Genomic DNA, 15,371 nt, shown 5'->3' with positions numbered 1-15,371 from the left:
GGGCATAGTGTCAATGTCCATGGGGTGATTTGGGAATCATGATCAAGCTGAATGACAGTCACAGATGTGTCGTGTGGGCCATTAATGACGTTTGCTTGATTGATTGAGCTTTCAGTAAACATTGCAGTGGAGCACATAGATAGGCAACTTTAAGCTTCCTCTTGACCCACTGGAACAGCTTGTCCCACTACTATGTCTGGGTCCAAAGGTCGCCCCAGCCAGATCATTTTTGGGAGCCGTTTCTATTCATGAAACTCGGAAATATCACGTTAAAAATAAAATGATATTATCCCACGAGACCAAGTTGAACATCTGTTTCCAGTAGACACGCCAATAATAAGGCTATTGATTACTTTACAAGTGTAAGAAAGTTCATAACAGCATGACCACATTTACATATCATTTATAAGCTTAGACCAAAAAAACAAGAGGGCAGTCAGATTGTAAATGTCTGTTTAGGCCTACGTGGGGAACCCTCGACCCACCTCCTTTCCTCCACAAAGCCTGAAGTATCAACTACTCTTTTCCTTGAACTTTGCACATGAGATTTTCTTATCACCGGGGTCAGACCAGCCAGCAACATGCAAACTTTCAAAGTCCCTCATAGATTGCAGGAGTGCAGCACTGACAGGCTTGGAGTACGAGCAAGCGGACGAGGCGCCAGTCGACAGGCGCACAAGGCAACAGAACATCCAGCATGGTGGGAAGGAGACGTGGCTCCAGAGCCAACAGCGGACCACACCGGCCCCAACAGCAATGCAGTGGGGGACCACGCAAGGTGAGTTAGACTACCTTTAGGAGGCTTATCAAACGGTTAATTCCCCCCAAAAATGTAGCATATAATGTCTAATCTCTGCCAGGTCTGAGGTGATTTATTGTCAGAGACTACTGATCCACATTTTGAGCCTATTTTTCAGTACTTCATTCTCAATGACAAACCCTATATGCAGCCAGCATTGCTGACTCAGCAAATGTTGCATTTTCTATAATTCTACATTTGATCTATCATTACTAGTAAACAGACCATAGCCTAGTGACGCCAACAACAGTCAATTATTATGTTGCTCTGGAAATAAGTATTGTGTAATATAATCTTATTGTACGCTTCAGTGAAACTGTGTACAGTATGGGAGGGCATGCGTCGAAGGTAGGCTATACCTGACTCTGTTCTCCAGTGTATTGTATAACATAGTCAGCTACAAACGATTCCTCAGTAAATGTCATGGTACTGTCACTGTTGTAAATGTCGTAACGTTAAAGCATTGTGGTATAGCTCTTCGCATGGTATATTGATCTCTACCTTCAATTAAAATAATTTATTCCGAATGGGTTGAAGTCAATTCTTAAATCATGGGCAGATGTCAAACAGTTCAGAGTTCAAAGTGTACTGACAACTCTACAGATAATTGCTAGCAACCATATACACACCCACTAGCCCTCACATGCAGATATAAACTCTAATGAAGCCAGAAATCCCTCTCATATCCAAACACTTATCACAGCCCCGATGATTGCGTTCACTGTAAACATAAAATACTTTACTCATAGAGTATTTATTATCCCCAAATCATCTATGTACCGATATCCCCTCCCATGAGGTAGGTTAACTCTTTCTGTGTCATCTCAGACTCTGAGGGAGCCAGCATTATTTGCCAAGAAAACAGGATATGAGTCAGAAGTTCCTCATGAAAAGATGACCATCGCCCAGGCCAAGAGAGGCACTCCAGGTCAGTCTTCATTACAGGTCAGACCAATCACAGACCAGTCAGACTGATCATAGGTCAGTTTCACCACCAGTTTTATCAATCCTCACTGGGGCTATTGAAGGATGGGCATCGGAAGAGAAGAGATAAGGGCCAGTCGAGAGAGAGAGAGAGAGAGAGAGAGGGATGTGAACGTGAGAGGTGAGACAAGGAGAACGCAGCGAGACGTAGATAAAGTAATTGTTTTTGCTTTTCTTGTAGCAGTCCGGCCAGTGCGAGTCTATGCCGATGGGATCTTCGACCTCTTCCACTCTGGACACGCGCGTGCTCTGATGCAAGCGAAGAACTTGTTCCCCAACACACATCTCATAGTGGGAGGTAAAAAATATATTTTGAATCTCAAGTGCCTTTCAAAGACTGCACAAACACGCGTGTACATAAACCACACACAGAGAGCATGTCATTGTGTGTCTGTCCTTGCAGTCTGCAGTGATGAACTCACACACAAGTATAAGGGCTACACGGTGATGACAGAGTCAGAGCGCTACGAAGCCCTGATACACTGTCGCTATGTGGATGAGGTGGTACGGGACGCTCCCTGGACCCTCAGCCCTGACTTCCTGAAGAAACATAAGGTCAGCACTTCTGGGTCATATACAGTTCACCACTCAATATTACAAACCATCTGCATTGCTTGCGGTTCTGGGTTTTAGGCTTGGGTGTCTGTGTAAGCACTTTGTGACATCTGCTGATGTAAAAGGGCTTCATAAATATATTTGATTTGATCCGTCCTAAAATCTGATACAGATGTACGTAGCCCATGTCCCTTTGATCCACATGAAATCATTTTAGTGCTTTTCTGGGATTTCACCAGATTGACTTCGTGGCCCATGATGATATCCCATACACCTCTGCAGGATCAGAGGATGTCTACAAACACATCAAGGAAGCAGGTAAACAAATCTGCTCTGAAACAGACATGAACTTGTAGCCATTTGAGATTGTGTCTCTGTGTGTTTGCTGAGCTACCTACCGCCTATTCTCTAACCTGTGCCATCTTGGCTGAGCTGTGTTCTCTCTGTTGGGTCTCAGGGATGTTTGTGGCCACACAGAGGACAGACGGCATCTCTACATCCGACCTCATCACCAGGATAGTGAGAGACTATGACCTTTATGTCCGACGCAACCTGCAGAGAGGCTACACAGCCAGAGACCTCAACGTTAGCTTCATCAGGGTATGAATGACCTAAGCACCTAATTAACTTCGAACAATTAATTAAGTCGGAATGACCATTTGTTACAATCATTTGTATTTGAGGAAGTGAAATGGTTGTTACAGTGTAGGTGGTTGTGGTTGATAAACAGAAGATGCCTTATAGCCGACCACTTGACTTGTCATAGGCTGTTCTCTCTGCTATCGCACGGCAAACGGTACCGGAGTGCCAAGTCTGGGACCAAAAGGTTCCTGAACAGCTTCAACCCCCAAGCCATAAGACTGCTGAACAGTTCATCAAATGGCCACCCTGACTATTTACATTGACTTTACTATTTGCACTGACTCTCTTGCACTGTCTCTATGCACACTCACTACTCTACCCACACACTTACACATACTGTAATACACTGACACTCCAACACACACACACACACATGTATATTGAAGCTACGCACACACACACTCACACATAGACACACTTTCACACTTCACATACACTGCTGCTACTGTGTTTATTATCTATCCTGATTGCCTAGTCACTTTTACCCCTACCTACATGAACATACTGTATTACCTCAACTACCTCGTACCCCTGCACATTGACTCAGTACTGGTACTCTTTGTATATTGTTGTTATTGTGTTACTATTTCCTTCTTTTTTTTTTAGCAAATACTTGTCTTACTTTCTATCTCTGCATTGTTGGGAATGGGCTCATGCGTAAGCATTTCAAGTAACGTCTACACATGTGATTTATTCTGCAGGAGAAGAAAATCCGTCTGCAGAACCAGGTGGATCGTATGAAGGAGACGGTGAAGACAGTGGAGGAGAAGTCCAAGCACTTTGTGTTCAAGGTGGAGGAGAAGAGCCATGACCTCATCCAGAAGTGGGAGGAGAAGTCACGGGAGTTCATTGGGAATTTCCTGGAGTTGTTTGGTCCAGAAGGAGCGTGGGTGAGTTTACCTTTAGCCCACAATAGATACTATAGTAGGAAGTGTTAACGGTCAATAGGGGAAGATAGTTAGTATTGATCTCATTCCTCTACGCAAGTGACCACTCATTATGAACAAGTAGCTTAGTAAAGCAACACTTAGTTGGACAAACAATTAAAAAAATGATTAATTCACTCTCACTCCCTCTCTTTGTCTCGCCCTCTCTCTCTCTCTCCCTGTCCTGCTCTTTCTCTCTGTTTCTCTCTCTCCCTCTCTGAGCAGCATGTGATCCAGGAGCAGAGTGGGCGCATGCTCCAGGCCCTGTCACCCTACGCGTCACCCGTTGCCTCGCCCCGTGGCTCCCCCAGCAGCAGCCCCACTAGAGGGCGCTCCCCATCGCCCCCCTCCTCTCCCACATCCCCTTCCTCCCGATCCCCTCGTTCTCCCCGTTCCACTCCCACCTCCCCTTCCTCTCGCAAGGGTGCCTCTGCCTATCCCTTAACCTTCCTCGGGGATGACGAGTAGAGATGGCACTGTCATTCCCAAACAAACACAGACACAAACACTCAGTGTACATGGTTACTTTGTGCACTTCGTGTATGTAAGATGTCGCCCACAGTTTACCATATTTGTGTTATTTGATTGTGTATGTTAAGGTAACTGAATGCACTGTGGTATCTCAATCAGTTGACTCACTCCATTCTCACTTCTGATTCCTGTACCACACAAAAACATACAAATTATACCACTTTTTCACTGTCTCCATTTTGCATCAACCAGGCTTTATTTTTTCTTTAGAAATACTTAGTGAAACGCTCAAATTTGCATTCAGTTGTCTATGATATGCAGTAAAAACAAAACATTTCGGACATTTTCTTTTTAATATTAAATACAAAACAATCATTTCTGAGAGTATTTTTTTGTCATGCAATTAAGTAATCTAAAGTAAGATATGTCTCAAATGATTTAGATATTGTTCCATGCAATTTCATAAGCATCCAAAGTTATTATAATCTCTTAATAACTTACAGTACCAAATTGCATCATCATGCATCCGAGTAACATTTCATGTCACAAACACATACATACTAACCTAATCCCTTTTTCTAAGCTGGGAAAATGCCCACTGGGTTAATCTATTGAAAACCATTGCACACTGCCATAAAATGATAAACTAATATTCTTGTTTCACACAGTATACTGTTACGCTAGGCCATTATTTGCATTAAGGGAAAAAGTACATTATTTCCCGTGGTGTCACTCCCACGTGACACTTATTAAACCTAATAACAGAGTCACGCTATCTGACGGAGGAGGTCACCAATCGCAATCTGCTACCATGGAAACTGTGGTCAATAATAACATACCAGCAAACAAGGAAATAAAGGATTAAAACTGTGTTTTGGCTTTACCTGCCTGATGGAAATAAATATGTTACCCGTTGAGACAATATTTCAGTCAGTGCTGTGCTTTAGTTCTGTGCTTCACTGTAGGAGTGGAAGGTAACTTAATGTGTCTGTCATGTGACTAGACATGACCTGTGGCATGCAGCATTGCCTGAGGGCCAGACTCAAGAGTTATTTGATCTTGTACTTGGCTGCATCACGTGGGTCACTGCTAGGGTTGCTCCAGTCATCTGCCTCAGGACCAGTCTGGTAATGTCTCCACGCTGACTTGTTGAAGACGGGGAGACGCTCAAAGGACTCGCTGGACAGAGCCTGGAGGTCAGTGAGAAACAAATATGAAACCACAGCCAGATGATAACGACAATATGCTACTTAACTAAACGCAAGTCCTTAACGCACCTTCAGATAGATGACAGCGTCTGTACCCACCCCCTCCATGGAGTAGAGGTTCAGGTCTCCTTGGAAGTAACGTGCATAGAGTCGAGAAATGGGGAGACCATACCCAAAGCCAGCCTAAGGACGGAGAAGAAAGAGTGGTTCATACTCCAAACTGCGGGTCAATGAAAAGTTGCATGCGCAGTTCCTCGTCAGAAACCAGCTCTTTTCTACTAGCAGTGGATACGATAACACGCAACTTCAAATGCAGCCTGTGCTTGTTAACAAACACGTTATCAGATGGTTATCGTCTATAACGTCGCTATGTCACCAGAGGATTGATTGCCGAGCCAGCGAAGCAAGGTCAAATATCACAAATAGAGCTGGATAAAGCCAGAAGAATAATATGCTTGTTGAATATAGATAGCTATAGCCATCCGTCTGGTCTGTTTTCATTGTCATCACTCACTCCCTGTTAAGTTTGTCAAGGTCCCGGCATCAGTGTTCGCTATCTTGCTACAGCACTTTTTGGTGCCGGGGCGCACGTGCATCACTCGAACATGATGCTTGTAAACCCCAAAAAATTCTCTATACACCTATTTGGGACGTGTTACCAGTGGTGCAGCCTGAGTTCCATTTCCTGGTTCAAGGCTCGGGGTGGGCGCAGTGGAGTACATGTAGCTAAAGAGCTTGTCAATCTTCCTGAGGGGCACGCCCCCTCCTCTGTCACTGATCTGAGGGGAGAGGACAGGTGTGTGTGAGAACCATGATGAGGTCATCTAAAAACACCAGACCGGTGTCCGTGCCAGTAACAGACCTTGATAGAGAGGTCTTCCTTTCCAAGCGTCACCATGGCCTTCACTTGGGGGAGTCCAGCACTACTGTTCTCATGGAGCTCCACTGTGGCCCGCATCGAATTCTACATAGTCATTCAATAAACATTCATGAATACACATAACTCAGTTGGAACGTTTAAATACAACAGGATACAACCAACGATGATACACACATACATGTTACACACCTACAGTGCATTCGGGAAGTATTCAGACCCCTTGACTTTTTCAACATTTTGTTACGTTACAGCCTTATTCTAAAACAAGTTCATCTATTTTAGAATAAGACTGTAACGTAACAAAATGTTGAAGAAGTCAAGGGGTCTAAATACTTTCCGAATGCACCGTACACTACAAATTAGGACCAGTTAATTGATAGCCTAGAGAAGCTTTCGTTCAGTGCAACATAAATGCCAGTCACCTTGAAGAGCTCAAACAGCATATGGAACAGGTGAGATGGAACATAAACCACCTGGATAGCCTTCGAAGGGGCCTTGGCTGAGGAAAGAGACATGTAAATGTTAATGTGAAATAAAGGCAATCAATATGTATCAATCGTTCTCTGTTCACATATTACAGTAGTCATGTTTCACGTAATATCACACGAAAATAGATTTCCATTGGATCTGCTGCGTCTCCTCTGTTTACATTTGCAGGTTCGGACAGGAGCCAACGGGAAACTCTGAGATGAGGCCAACTTTCCATTCCAGATGACTTTTTCCATTGCAGCTAATAAACCTGCCATATCCTAACCAAGAGCTTAGCGCATACTCAGACGTTTACAATCTAAGCGCCAGTGCCTTCTATCCCACCAATATTGCATTATAGACATGCTTACCAGCCTTCATGTAAGCGAATGGCTCCGTACAACAGCTTATAAATCGATAGACGGCTATTCCTCTTTTATAATGCATACACAGGTGGCTCAGTGTGTTTAATTACATTTCAACTTACAATTGTACTCTTCTATGTTCAGCTCAGGGGCGACCAAGTAGTACTGCTCACAGAGCATCTTAGCGGTCTCATAAGCATCTGTAAAAGACAGTAGCATAGAGGCACAGAGGATTAATGTTATGTGGCACTGTGTTCAACTTTGACCTAATCTCCGCCTCACTTTCAGAGAAAAAAAAGCAGTAGAGCTAGGTTTTACACAGTCAGACGTAACAAAAAAACAAACCAAAAAAGATATATAGAAATGCACAAGTTATACATTTGTGATATCGGTATTTAAATACAATCAAAAATAATAATAATTCAATACAGAAATACGAGATCTGTATGTAAAACATTTGCCATTTTTGTCAGTTAGCAGATGCCTTTATCCAGAGTGTCTTGCAGTAAGAACATTCATCTTAAGATGAATAATATTGTACACACACGAAGGTGTCCTCCATTTCAATAGTAATCATCCGCGACATCTCAAAATCATTATCCCGACTGGTGTGCACTGGGCTATTCTACAAACAGAGCCTGGTGGAAAGTCCCCCTCTCTTCTCGTACAGACATGCACAATCAGGGACATGCTGGTCCATTCTATCCCGAAGCCTGACCATACAAACTGGTTATCGCTACAAGGGAACTAGAAGTGTGGACGATGTGCTCAATGTAACAACACGGCAAACAGTAAATACTTCACGCACCCTCTTAACAGGCCGAGAGTTCTACCAGAGACAGTTCAACAATTGTAACATTGTGTATATGCTTAAGTGACTGTAAAGCCTATGTGGGCCAAACAGAAAGATATTTCCAAATAAGAATATCTGAACACAAAACAGGGATCAGCACGGGCAATATTAAACATGCTTTGGCAAAACACTACTTAGAAGCCAAACACGGCCCATTGTCCTCTTTGTGCTTTGTGGGCATGGAACAGGTTAATCAGAGTTGGCAAGGTCCCTAAAAGGCTCTCACAACGAGAGATGTTTTGGATTGATAGGTTAAACACCATGCATCCTCTTGGTCTAAACAATTATTTCTCATTCAGACTATTCTTGTGTATATGGCTGCGCTGTCATTTGTATGCTCATGTAGGCTATATTTTCATACATTCAATCACAATCTTTCTGCCTAAAAATATAATTCATACCCCAAAATCATCTATTTTTGTAGGCTTTATTGTGTACTAGGAAGTAATTAATTGCGCTAAAATATCTCAAATTTCCTACGTCATCATGATACCTAAATGCAATTTTTCAAGTTTATTCTAATGATCTGTGTATTTGTATGTAGAGTATATTGTAACAATTGTTTGTTTGACTAATAATTTGAGTACCGCTATGCACCGCCATCTCACAGTTGTAGGCAACTGTAAGGATCACCTGGGCACCTGCATAAAAAAACGATGTCTTTGGCACATCTCTTGATGCTCTGATGAAAGCATAACTGCCAAAATGCGTTAGCCTACCAGGACTAAAATAAAATGAAATATTTTTGGGGAGTTCCACCGTTTCCCAATGTTCTTGAACCTGAGATTTAATTTGAAGCCATTGCCACATAAGGCAGAGCACCCAGCTAATAAATTGAGATAGCGCACCCGTTACCCACTCCACATGAAGGTACCCAAAAGCAATCATATCTGATGAAAAAACACAAGTGTAAAAAATGTGTGGATATAGCGTTTTGGAAAGAATCTCTTCACATACAGTGCATTCTGAAAGAATTCAGACCCCTTGACTTTTTCCACATATTGTTACGGTACAGCCTTATTCTAAAATGGATTCAATTGTTGTTGCTTTTCTCATCAATCTACACACAATACCCCATAATGACAAAGCAAAATAAGGTTTTTAGAGTCTTCTTGTGTATGAAACTACAAGCTTGGCACACCTGTATTTAGGGAGTTTTTCCCCATTCTCCTCTACAGATCCACTCAAGCTCTGTCAGATTGGATGGGGAGCGTCACTACACAGCTATTTTCAGGTCTCTCCAGAGATGTTCGATCGGTTTCAAGTTCGGAGTTTGGCTGGGCCACTCAAGGACATTCAGAGACTTGTCCCGAAGCCACTCCTGCGTTGTCTTGGCTGTGTGCTTAGGGTCGTTGTCCTGTTGGAAGGTGAACTGTTGCCCCAGTCTGAGGTCCTCAGCGCTCTGGAACAGTTTTTCATCGGGGATCTCTCTGTATTTTGCTCCGTTTATCATTCCCTCGATCCTGACTAGTCTCCCAGTCCCTGCCGCTGAATAACATCCCCACAGCATGATGCTGCCACCACCATGCTTCCCCGTAGGGATGGTGCCGGGTTTCCTCCAGACGTGACGCTTGGCATTCAGGCCAAAGAGATTCATTTTGGTTTCATCAGACCAGAAAATATTGTTTCTCATGGTCAGAGTCCTTTAGGCGCCTTTTGGCAAACTCCAAGCGAGCCGCCATGTGCCTTTTACTGAGAAGTGGCTTCCGCCTGGGCACTCTACCATAAAGGCCTGATTGGTGGAGTGCTGCAGAGATGGTTGTCCTTCTGGAAGGTTCTCCAATCTCCACAGAGGAACTCTGGAGCTCTGTCAGAGTGACCACCGGGTTCTTGGTCCCCTCCCTGACCAAGGCCCTTCTCCCTCGATTGCTCAGTTTGGCCGGCCGGGCGGCCAGCTCTAGGAAGAGTCTTGGTGGTTCCAAACTTCTTCCATTTAAGAATTATAGAGGCCACTGTGTTCTTGGGGACCTTCAATGCTGCAGAAATGTGTTAGTACCCTTCCCCAGATCTGTGAATTGACACAATCCTGTCTCTGAGCTCTACGGACATTTCCTTCGACCTCATGGCTTAGTTTTTGCTCTGACATGCACTGTCAACTGTGGGACCTTATATAGACAGGTCTGTGCCTTTCCAAATCATGTCCAATCAATTGAATTCACCACAGGTGGATTCCAGTCTCATAGAAAAGGGTCTGAATACTTATGTAAATAAAGTATTTCAAAGTAATGTGCTCATAATCATCCTTCACTCATGCTGCCAAACTTACCCTTGTAAAACTGACCATCCTACCAATCCTCGACTTCGACGATGTCATTTACAAAATAGCGTCCAATACCCTACTTAACAAATTGGATGCAGTCTATCACAGTGCCATCCGTTTTGTCACCAAAGCCCCATATACTACCCACCATTGTGACCTGTATGCTCTCGTTGGCTGGCCCTCGCTTCATACTCGTCGCCAAACCCACTGGCTCCATGTCAATCTACAAGACCCTGCTAGGTATTGTCCCCCCTCCCCCCTTATTTCAGCTCGCTGGTCACCATAGCATCACCCACCTGTAGCACGCGCTCCAGCAGGTAAATCTCTCTGGTCACCCCCAAAACCAATTATTTCTTTGGCCGCCTCTCCTTCCAGTTCTCTGCTGCCAATGACTGGAACGAACTACAAAAATCTCTGAAACTGGAAACACTTATCTCCCTCACTAGCTTTAAGCACCAGCTGTCAGAGCAGCTCATAGATTACTGCACCTGTACATAGCCCACCTAAAATTTAGCCGAAACAACTACCTCTTTCCCTACTGTATGTATTTTATTTTATTTATTTATTTTGCTCCTTTGCACCCCATTATTTTTATTTCTACTTTGCACATTCTTCCACTGCAAATCTACCACCGGTGTTTTACTTGCTATATTGTATTTACTTTGCCACCATGGCCTTTTTTTTGCCTTTACCTCCCTTATCTCACCTCATTTGCTCACATTGTATATAGACTGTTTCTACTGTATTATTGACTGTATGTTTGTTTTACTCCATGTGTAACTCTGTGTCGTTGTATGTGTCAAACTGCTTTGCTTTATCTTGGCCAGGTCGCAATTGTAAATGAGAACTTGTTCTCAACTTGCCTACCTGGTTAAATAAAGGTGAAATAAATCAAAATAAATAATAATGTGCTCATTATAAACCTGTTTTCGCTTTGTCATTATAGGGTATTGTGTGTAGAATAATTGAATCCATTTTAAAATAAGGCTGTAATGTAACAAAATGTCAAAAAAGTAAATAGGTCTGAATACTTTCCCGAATGGACTGTACTCTTTATTGAATACAGTTTGAATAAGCTGATGTCGCCCTGATGCAGTCTGACTCAAAGTTGCCATTTGTCAAACATTAGGATCAGTGGTATTCTGCTCACCTTTCACCACCTCAGGGACATTGCAGGTAGGATCAATACTTCCTATGTGTTTGGGATGGGAGGTGGTTCTGTCATCACCAAAAAGGAGTGCTGAAACAAAGTCTCACCTGATCAAGATCCTCATCAACATCCACTATAAACTCCAAGTCATACACATGCACTATTTTTATTTTATTTTATTTGTATTTTCTACACACATATATAAATAGCTGTATTGGCTGGTGATGTCACTTACTGTGCTGGTTGATGAGCATGCGGAAGGATATCCTGTTGGTGTAAAAGCGATCCAGGAAGTACTGAACGTTGCTGCTGATAAAAGGATCAAAGCCAAACTTCTGCTTGTACTCTATGACACCCTGGGCCATGGTGGGGACCACTTCATTGTGCCTATTACGGATTTTGACCAGGGTGTCTAGAAAGCTGTTCCAGAGAAATATGGTGTGAGGACTCTCAGAAGTCTCAGTGCTGTCTGAAGTCTCAGTGCTGTCTGAAGATGTGGTGGGTGCCTGGTGCGACTGTGTACATGTCAACTCACTCGCTTAAGGTGCGGCTGTCCTCCGGACCCCTGTGTTCATAATCCAGCAGCTCTTCAAAGCTCTGAATGTACCTGAAACACAAAGACCACAGCACGCTGTCATACCCTGGCGTACACACAGACGGATGTCACCATGCATCCCAGAATACTGTGCGCACAGTCACCCCTGAATCAGCACAGAGGGACAGACAGAGGTTCTCACCAACTGTGCACCAGTTTGACGGACGGCTGGATACGCAGGTCACTGGGTAACAGGTTGATTTCCTTCATGGTATTGGCCCCCCGCACCGCAAGCTCCTTGCGCAGGAACACGTAGGAGGTCTTCTCACATGCATTCTCCCTGCCTGTGGAAAAACATGGGGTCAATAAACTGGTGACTGGTAGCAGACCAATACTTGTGCTGTGTTCATTGGACAGAGGTTGTAAAACAAGATTATATCAACAGCTCTCATGCATGTCAGTTGGAACTTTCAAAGTGTCTGTCTCAGAACCACCTGAATTCTTGGAGCTTCCCACGTCTGCCTCATTTGATGGAGGTTTGTGACAAAACCACTGACGGAGGTTTGTATTAGTCCAAGACCATGGCCATAAGTACATATGAGGACACTGAGGCCTGGACCTCTGCAATGTTTTCTAATTTGAAAATTAAGAACTGGTCAACATTTAGTCAGCAGCTTATCACACTGCATCCCACTTCTGGCTTGCTTCTGAAGCTAAGCAGGGTTGGTCTTGGTCAGTCCCTGATGCTACTGGAAGTGGTGTTGGAGGGACAGTAGGAAGCACTCTTTCCTCTGGTCTAAAAATAAAATATCCCAATGCCCCAGGGCAGTGATTGGGGACATTGCCATGCGTAGGGTGCCGTCTTTCGGATGGGACGTTGAACAGGTGTTCTGACTCTCTGTGGTCACTAAAGATCCCATGGCACTTATTGTAAGAGTAGGGGTGTTAACCCTGGTGTCCTGGTTAAATTCCCAATCTGGCCCTCATACCATCATGGCCACCTAATTATCCCCAGCTTCCAATTGGCTCATTCATCCACCTGTACCTATTCCCCAGGTCGTTGCTGTAAATGAGAACGTGTGCTCAGTCAACTTACCTGGGAAAAACAAAATCTAAATATTGCTCCCAGCGTTGATCACAACGCTTATATTCTTGATCTAACTCTGTCCTCTCGCAATACAGGCAGTGGGCCTGTGACGTGAAACAAACTCCCCGAGCTCGCAGTCGGCTCAAGTAGGCAACTGAAGACGCTGCTGACTGTGCGTTTGTGAGATGCCGGACAAAAGGACATTTTAAAACCGCCGCGGGACTCTTGCCATATCTACAAACATCCCCCAAACCAACAAAAACTGACTATGAGAATGAGTGCACAACTGGCAAAGAGTCATTTATAGATAGCCCATGTCAACCGCCAGAGGCTTTTATTGCAGCAACGTTGAATGTCTCTGGCTAGTATTACTCTTACTTCATCCTTATATCTGGTTAACATTAAACAGAGCCTCTCAGCACTAGCAGATAATACGCTACTAAGTTCTCCTAATAACTTTGTTATTGGCGAGGCTGAGGCAGGCTGCAATGGATGCAGGAGGAAGCAGAGGAGACAAGAGAGAGAGGAAGCAGAGGAGACAAGAGAGAGAGGAAGCAGAGGAGACAAGAGAGAGAGGAAGCAAGCAGAGAGAGAGAGAGATTAGTACAGTGGCTACAAAACTTGCGGTCGGGGGACCCATTCCCCTGGGAAAAGAAAATCTGTACTAATCTTATCAAACAAGTTAGGAACTTAAAGAAAGAAATATGTGTTTTAATATGAACATAACATGAACATCTGTAATCAAAATGCAAACAATACAGTTCTATAAATGTCATATGTATCAGTGTGAATCATTTGTCATAACTCTCCCCTTTCAGAGGTATAACATTACAATTGTATAGTTAATAGGCCATGTGTTTGTAGATCGACTGAGGTGAATGAACCTACAGCGGCCAAGGTGATAAAGGCTGTGTTTTCCTGTTCTGCAAATAGCATTTTTTTTAAAAATTATTGTAAAGAAATGCAGTAAATGAGCTTCCAATATTATTGCCAGTTACTCTATGAATATGGCTGCCACACATGCAGCAATAGGTCAGTGGCCAGTTCATATTGAGAGGCAGAACGACATGGAGCTATTTATAATGAGCTGCTGCTACGAACAGTGTTGTGCAGCTGTGAGCCAAAAGTTTCGAGTGGACAGACAGAGAGCTTTCGGGTTGACCTTAGACAGTTCAGCTGGCACAGTTTGTTCTCGAAACTTAAGACACTTACTCTCACAGAGCACGTGGCTTACTGAGAGACTGAAGCCATCCATCTCTACACCAACATACAAACTCTAGAATGACAGACAGTGGAAATGTATCAAGGCCTCTGTGAGACTGATGTCACATTACTTAAATGGAGGTGGCAGCTGATGTAACTATCTACTGTTTATCAAAGCCACACTCAGGCATTATTGGGAAAGTACGCGTTTTAAATATGAAATGCCGCTGTCCCATATATCGCGTAAACACAGTAATGTTCTTATCGCACACTAACCACAACACCTGAGGTGTATTCATTCCGCCGACTCTGTTGAAAAACGTTTCTTAAACTGAAGCAAACGAAACGGAGAGGGACCTACTTGAATTAGTCCAATATAAACTCTCGTTTGGCTATGTTGGCTTCCGTTAGGAAATGGTAAACGTTTTCCATATACACCCGTTCGTTAAATAAAGCCATCAGTTATTTTTTTCAATCAAATGGCAACCCTGTGTCCATGACATTTAAACTCTTGGAGTATTTATTTTTATACTCACCAAAGTCCAGAAACTGCTTGATAGACATCGGCGAGGGAGAGAACCTCGAATAATATTCTATTTTCGATGTTACATCTTTTAGTAGAAAGTTGAACAGCCTCATGATTGCTTCAAGTAATCACTTTCTAACCGTCAACACACATAAATATGAGTACAGTTGATGGCATAAGAACGATTTCCAAACAACCCCCTGTCTACTTGCATCGACAAATATAAACACTCAATACAAGTTACATGCTGATATCCCCTCCTTTGACAGTAGCCCCCCATGTTACATTGATGCATTCGGAAGTACGGTGTGTGTGTGTCTAATTCCGACCCACGTGACAGCAGGACGTGCAACCTTATTGGCTGACAGAACCTCTCCCTTCACCAGAATGATACAAATTTGCCATGGGGCAGTTGGCATCAAAGTGCTCTTTCGTCTAGCTAGCAGGAACGTCATTGTA

The 15,371-nt window shown here is 43.5% G+C and overlaps 2 protein-coding genes across 4 annotated transcripts; one reads left to right on the top strand and one right to left on the bottom strand.

Moving 5' to 3' along the window:
• The first annotated feature begins 551 nt into the window (after positions 1-551).
• On the top strand, positions 552-4,752 carry LOC110534067 (choline-phosphate cytidylyltransferase B). 2 transcript variants are annotated; one of them, XM_036990480.1, is made up of 8 exons: positions 552-778; positions 1,628-1,727; positions 1,968-2,081; positions 2,187-2,338; positions 2,578-2,656; positions 2,796-2,938; positions 3,682-3,870; positions 4,132-4,752. In XM_036990480.1, exons 1-8 carry the CDS (start codon positions 698-700, stop codon positions 4,372-4,374), a joined length of 1,101 nt encoding a protein of 366 aa, XP_036846375.1. In that variant the 5' UTR covers positions 552-697; the 3' UTR covers positions 4,375-4,752. The 2 variants fall into 2 exon arrangements, with proteins under 2 accessions (XP_036846375.1, XP_021474392.1); XM_021618717.2 differs by having other exon boundaries at positions 553-778; positions 1,965-2,081.
• On the bottom strand, positions 4,611-15,251 carry LOC110534066 (pyruvate dehydrogenase (acetyl-transferring) kinase isozyme 3, mitochondrial). 2 transcript variants are annotated; one of them, XM_021618714.2, is made up of 11 exons: positions 14,923-15,251; positions 12,299-12,440; positions 12,097-12,168; positions 11,797-11,981; positions 11,562-11,651; positions 7,421-7,498; positions 6,888-6,964; positions 6,448-6,549; positions 6,245-6,364; positions 5,655-5,768; positions 4,611-5,567 (listed from the first exon to the last, which is right to left on the bottom strand). In XM_021618714.2, the coding sequence occupies exons 1-11, from the start codon at positions 15,023-15,025 to the stop codon at positions 5,427-5,429; spliced, it is 1,224 nt and encodes a 407-aa protein (XP_021474389.2). In that variant the 5' UTR covers positions 15,026-15,251; the 3' UTR covers positions 4,611-5,426. The 2 variants fall into 2 exon arrangements, with proteins under 2 accessions (XP_021474389.2, XP_021474390.2); XM_021618715.2 differs by lacking the exon at positions 6,448-6,549.
• Positions 15,252-15,371: the final 120 nt, after the last annotated feature.

This window comes from Oncorhynchus mykiss, chromosome 10, assembly GCF_013265735.2.
Source record: "Oncorhynchus mykiss isolate Arlee chromosome 10, USDA_OmykA_1.1, whole genome shotgun sequence".
NCBI lineage: Eukaryota > Metazoa > Chordata > Actinopteri > Salmoniformes > Salmonidae > Oncorhynchus > Oncorhynchus mykiss.
This window is presented reverse-complemented; position numbering and strand designations above follow the sequence as displayed.